At 35.0% G+C, this 5,676-nt stretch overlaps 1 protein-coding gene across 1 annotated transcript; it reads right to left on the bottom strand.

The window, feature by feature from the left end:
• Positions 1-4,515: 4,515 nt before the first annotated feature.
• On the bottom strand, positions 4,516-5,439 carry LOC111772216 (olfactory receptor 13G1). The gene is given in 1 exon segment (XM_067053884.2): positions 4,516-5,439. A coding segment is annotated over 1 exon segment (924 nt).
• Between the last annotated feature and the right edge of the window lie 237 nt (positions 5,440-5,676).

The raw sequence follows: 5,676 nt of genomic DNA, 5'->3' as shown, positions 1-5,676 counted from the left end.
ACATCCTTGGATATATTGTCCAGACAGAAAGTCAACAAGGAAACAGTGACCTTAAATGAAACACTGGACCAGGTGGATTTAATAGTTATATATAGAACATTCCACCTCCCAAAAGCAGAATACTTTCTTCTCAAGTGCACAGGGAAACTTCCCCAAAATGGACCATATGTTGAGAAAGGAGACCAGCCTCAAAACAGTTAAGAAAATTGTAATCAGATCAAGCATCTGAACACAACACTATGAAACTAGAAATCAAATTCAAGAAAAATGCTCAGAAAGTCAGAAACACGTGAGGACTAATCAACATGCTACTGATCAACCAATGGATCAAAGAAGAAATCAAAGGAGATGGGCTGGATCCACGGTGTAGTGGTTAAATTTGGCATGCTCTACTTTGGCACCCTGGATTTGTGGGTTCAGATCCCAAGTGCAGACCTACATCACTCATGTGCCATACTATAGTGGTGACCTGCATATCAAGTGGAAGAAGATTCACACAGGCGTTATCTTGAGGCTAACCTTCATCAGAAAAAACATAAACATAAAAACAAAAAGAAGAAAGAAAGAAATCAAAGGAAGAATAAAAAAATACCTAGAGACAGATGAAATTGAAAGCACAACATACTAAAACTTATGCAATGCAGCAAAAGTGGGACTAGGAGGCAAAGTTTTAGCACTAGAGCCCTACCTCAACAAACAAGAAAAATATCAAAATAAGTAATCTTAATCTAAAAATAAAAGAACTAGAATAATAGCATATCCAAAAGTCAGTAGAAATAGGGAAATAATAAACATCAGAGCCAAAATAAATGAAATAGAGACTAAAAAAAAACAATAAAATGGATCAGTGAAACTAAGAGCTGATTCCATGAGAAGCAAAATTGACAAGCCCTTAACCACGCTACGAGAAAAAGAGAGAAGGTTCAAATAAATAAAATTAGAAATTAAAGGGTAGAAGTTGCAGTGCATCCCACAGAAATACAAAGGACTATTAGAGAATACTATGAGAAACTATATGCCAACAAACTGGATAACCTAGAAAAAAACAGATAAATTTTTAGACTCATATAATCTCCCAAAACTAAATCAAGAAGAAATAGAGGCTCTTAATAGATCAATCACAAGTAAAGTGATTGAAAAAGTAATTGAAAACCTCCCCCAAAAATCTATAGTCCTGGGCCAGATGGATTCTTTGGTGAATTCTACCAGATATTCAAAGAAGACATAATACGTGTCCTTTGAAACAATTCTGAAATATTTAAGAAGAGGGACTGTTTCGTAAGTCACTCCATGAGGCCAACATTACCTTGATATCAAAACCAAATAAGGACGACAGAAAAGGAAAATTACAGGCCAGTATCACTGATGGTCATAGATGCAAAAATCCTCAAAAATATTATCAAATCCAATACAACAACACTTTAAAATGATCATACAGCATGATCAAGTTGGATTTACTCCAGAGACACAGGGATGATTCAACATCTACAAATCAAACAATGGTCTCTGTTTTGGCATTATCTCTTTTTCAATCCAATTTTATTTCACCATTATGTTTGTGATTCCAAATCTGTACTTATGATAAATTTGTTGATAGACATTATTAACTGACATAATACAAGCACCCCTTCCCTTCTCCATGTATGTTAACTTAAAATTTGATCAAAGATGCCAAGTCCCTACTTTCTAAATCTATTCTTCCAATATGTACTTACAGCTTGAGATGGTGCAGTGGTATGGCCATGGCCAATATGATGTAAATGCATGATTATGGATGAGTGATTCTTAATTTAAAAAATCATCATGACACACACTTTACATATCTTACTATTTTGACAATTATACCTCAATAAATCAGAAAAAAAAACGTTAAAAGACAATAGATAAAGACTTATTTGCCCTTTGACATCTCCATCTTTATCCTTCATTCTGCTTAGGTCATGAGCGAGATGCCTGGTAATACAGAAGCCATTCATGACCCTAGAGAAGACATACTTGAATGGCAGAACAAGAAAATGGAAGGAGCCTCATTCTTTGCTGGTATCATTGAGCTGCTGCAGACACTATTGACTCTCTAAAACCTGACTTTCATTGCATTCAGTGTAAGTCTCCTCACTGATGTAAAAGGACTGAAGTAGTATCCTCTGTTATTCATAGTTAAATATATTAGAGACTTCACAAAAAATTGCCCTACAATTGCACTCAGTAAAACAAGATTTTTCTCCATAGAAATCAGAAATAACCTATATGAAGGCCAAGCCCAGACTAGCTGGCTCATGATCACAGTGTTCTAAGTGTACTAGGAAGATAATTATGGAATATTAAGTATACATTACGACAAGTACTACATACAGTGAAGGGCAAATCCATTATACACCATAATTCTGTCCATTCTACAACCAAAAACAACAAATAAATGGCAAAAAATACACAAAATACTCAAATGACAATTGAAATCTTACTCTTCAAATTAAAATGATCAATAGGTGTATAATTTAAGATGGATGTTTGCACTTATAGGTAAAAGTATCTGTGAAAGAAATATGAACAAACAATTTTAACTTTCCACAGCCTGCAGTCTCCTGTAGGGATCTTACTAGACAGCTAGCAGTACACAGACTTGTTCTCTTCTGTGTCTATGAGGTAGATGTGTCAGTATAATGGGTTAGGTAGAGAATCGTGCAAGATAGTCCAAATATCTGGTATTGAATCGGTGGGTGTGTATATATATATATAATGAAATACAATGTTCAATGCTATATTCAGCAAGAATAATGTGGAAGCCAGAGTGGAATAAGCTATGAGAGAAAGAAGCTCAGAACTAGTTTACTTTTAAAATTTTCCCCTTAAAATAAAAAATACAAATGAAAACAAATTTGAATGTTTCACATGATAGTCTAACAATTTTAAATCATACTTACAGCTGCCTAATTTCAAAATAAAATGCACATTCAGACAATTCTTTTATATTTATTCTTTAGAAAGGAATTAACCTATGTTATTTATTTAACTTCTATATGGCTTTTTTTTTTTTTTTTGACAAAGAAGAGAGCATAATGGAGAAGTTCTTTATTAAGTTCATTTTAAAGAAATGAGAAAAAAGCAGTCTCTGACAGCTGTCTACTCAGCTTGTCTGGCTAAACACCTATGTCATAGTGTTCTCCTGTTGATTACAAAACAAACAAACTCACACAACATCAGCATCAGAAAAGTTCCTCATGAAAGAGGAAGACAGAAAAAAGCCCCTCTGTTGACACGTCTGAGCTGACATGAAATTAATAACACAGTCCAAACCTCAGAAATTTCCAATATCTCCTTTTCCCATTTAATAAATTTGATTGCTGCCACTTTAGCAATTACATCTTAGCAATAGTTATTCTTTCTACCTTCCAGATAAAATTACCCTTATTTTCTGACATGATCCAATCTAGTAAAAATACTCCCTTTTTGATCTTTTCCCATATCCCCAACACAATCACAAATAAGTCCATGTCAGCACTCTCTTACTGACACACAATGTGCTGTCTCCTTCATGCAATAAATCAACTCATTCACCTAATCACGTTTTTCTGGTATTCTTCAGCTGGAGGGCATTGAGAATGGTTCTTCTGTTTCCTTATATTAGGTGTTAATTTACTTAAAATTTGGCATTAAATGTTATATAAAAGTAATAATATATGGTTCTTGTATTTATAGATTGAAAAAGCTAATGCAGGCAATAATGACATGAACTACATTTTTTTCAGGAATAATAGCATGAGAATACTATTATTCTCATTTTTTAATTTTTTCAAAAATAATAGTATGAGAAAATTCTTGCTCTTATTTTATAAAATATATTACAGTGGATTCCTGATTATAACATGGATTTTAAAGCAAAACTGTAATGCATGTGTCACAAACATGTCTCACAAAGATAGAATGTATTTTCTTGTTACATAAATGGTGGACATGATTTGATTTATAAAATTGTTAATTCTAGAATATTAGAAATAATATTTATTTTTTGTAGAGGTAAATGTTTGTATGCATGGATATATAAGAATTAGAAGTTATGCATATATATTTTAGAATTACATTGGTATATAAATCATATTTGATGATGTATTTTATGATATATCTTATGTCATATATTTGTGTGATGTTGTATGTGTATGACAGTGCAGATTTTGTAAAAATGAAAAGTATGGGACTGTAGAGATGATGAGGAGGTTAGGAACAGAATAGGAAAAAGAGAAAACACTTTCATCTAGTGTAATTAGTTTTTAAAGTATACATAAAAAAATTGATTAACATGTGGAATGATAAGTATAAATTAGTAGTGAAATCATAAGAGAATAAGTCCATTTTGGAAATAAGGAGCTAGGGAAGTGATTTACAGTGGAGTGAAACATTCTTGCCCTTACGAGAGAATAGGAAAACTTCAAATGGAAATAACTATGAAACATCAGTAAAATCTGAGATGTTCTACTAGATGATTCTAAAGTACAGTAGTGATGCACCCCCTTGAAATCATTAATGTTTCAGAAATGAAAAGACTTTCTTAATCCCTGTCTACATCTCCTTGTTCCGGGAACTGTACACAACGGGGTTCAATGTGGGGGTCACAAGAGTATAGAGTGCAGCTACCACCTTGTCTCTTTCAAATGTGTAGCTGGAAGCAGGGAGGGCATAGGTGTAGATTACAGGGTAATAGTAAAGGGACACCACTATGAGGTGGGATGAGCATGTCGAAAAGGCCTTTCTCTTGCCTGCTGCTGTGCTGATGCGGAGAATGGTAGTGATGATAAAAGCATAGGAGATGCAGGTGAGGGTGAAGTCACCCACTGCCAGGGTAATGTCTGCAATACAGACCATCACCTCATTGATTTTCACAGGGCTGCTGGACAAAGACAGTAGTGGGGGTATCTCACAGAAGAAGTGGTCAATGGTATTTGGTCCACAGAAGGTCAGCTTCAGGATGAGACCTGAGTGTAGCCAGGAATTGGTTACTGCAATAGCCATGACAATGCTGAGTAAGGCCATGCACATATGGTGGTTCATGACAGTGCTGTAGTGAAGAGGGAAACAGATAGCCACACAGCGGTCATAGGCCATGGTCGTGAAAAGAACCATCCCAGCTCCCAGGGACCACATAAAGAAGAAGAGCTGGGACATGCAGCCTCTGTATGAAATGGTCCTTCCTGATGTTAGCATGGTCCCAAGCATCTTGGGTATTATGCTTGTTGTTCAGATGATGTCTACGATAGCCAGTGACAGAAGGAGAACATACATGGGGGTATGTAGGGTGATGTTATAGATTATGGCAATGACAATGATCAAATTGCCAAGAAAAGCCACAAGATAGATAAGGAGAAAGACAATGAAGAGAACTCCCTGGAGTTCAGGATTTTGGCTGAGCCCCAGAATCATAAACTCAGTTACAATACTGTTATTCATATTGCTTTGGTGATTAAATGACAGACATTGCAGAGAGTGAACACGTGGCGATTAAATAAATCTGAATGCCATTATAAGATTGTGTGTGTGTGTGTGTGTGTGTGTGTGAATGAAGTGATTTGAGTATTAATTTGACACAACATTGTAGCAGGAATTCCTTTATGATGGAGTTTGGTCTTCCAGGCAATATCCTCTATTCTTCAGATCCATACCATTTTCTGATTCATACTCTTCCAT

This window comes from Equus caballus, chromosome 14 (genome assembly GCF_041296265.1).
Source record: "Equus caballus isolate H_3958 breed thoroughbred chromosome 14, TB-T2T, whole genome shotgun sequence".
Taxonomy (NCBI): Eukaryota; Metazoa; Chordata; class Mammalia; order Perissodactyla; family Equidae; genus Equus; species Equus caballus.
This window is presented reverse-complemented; position numbering and strand designations above follow the sequence as displayed.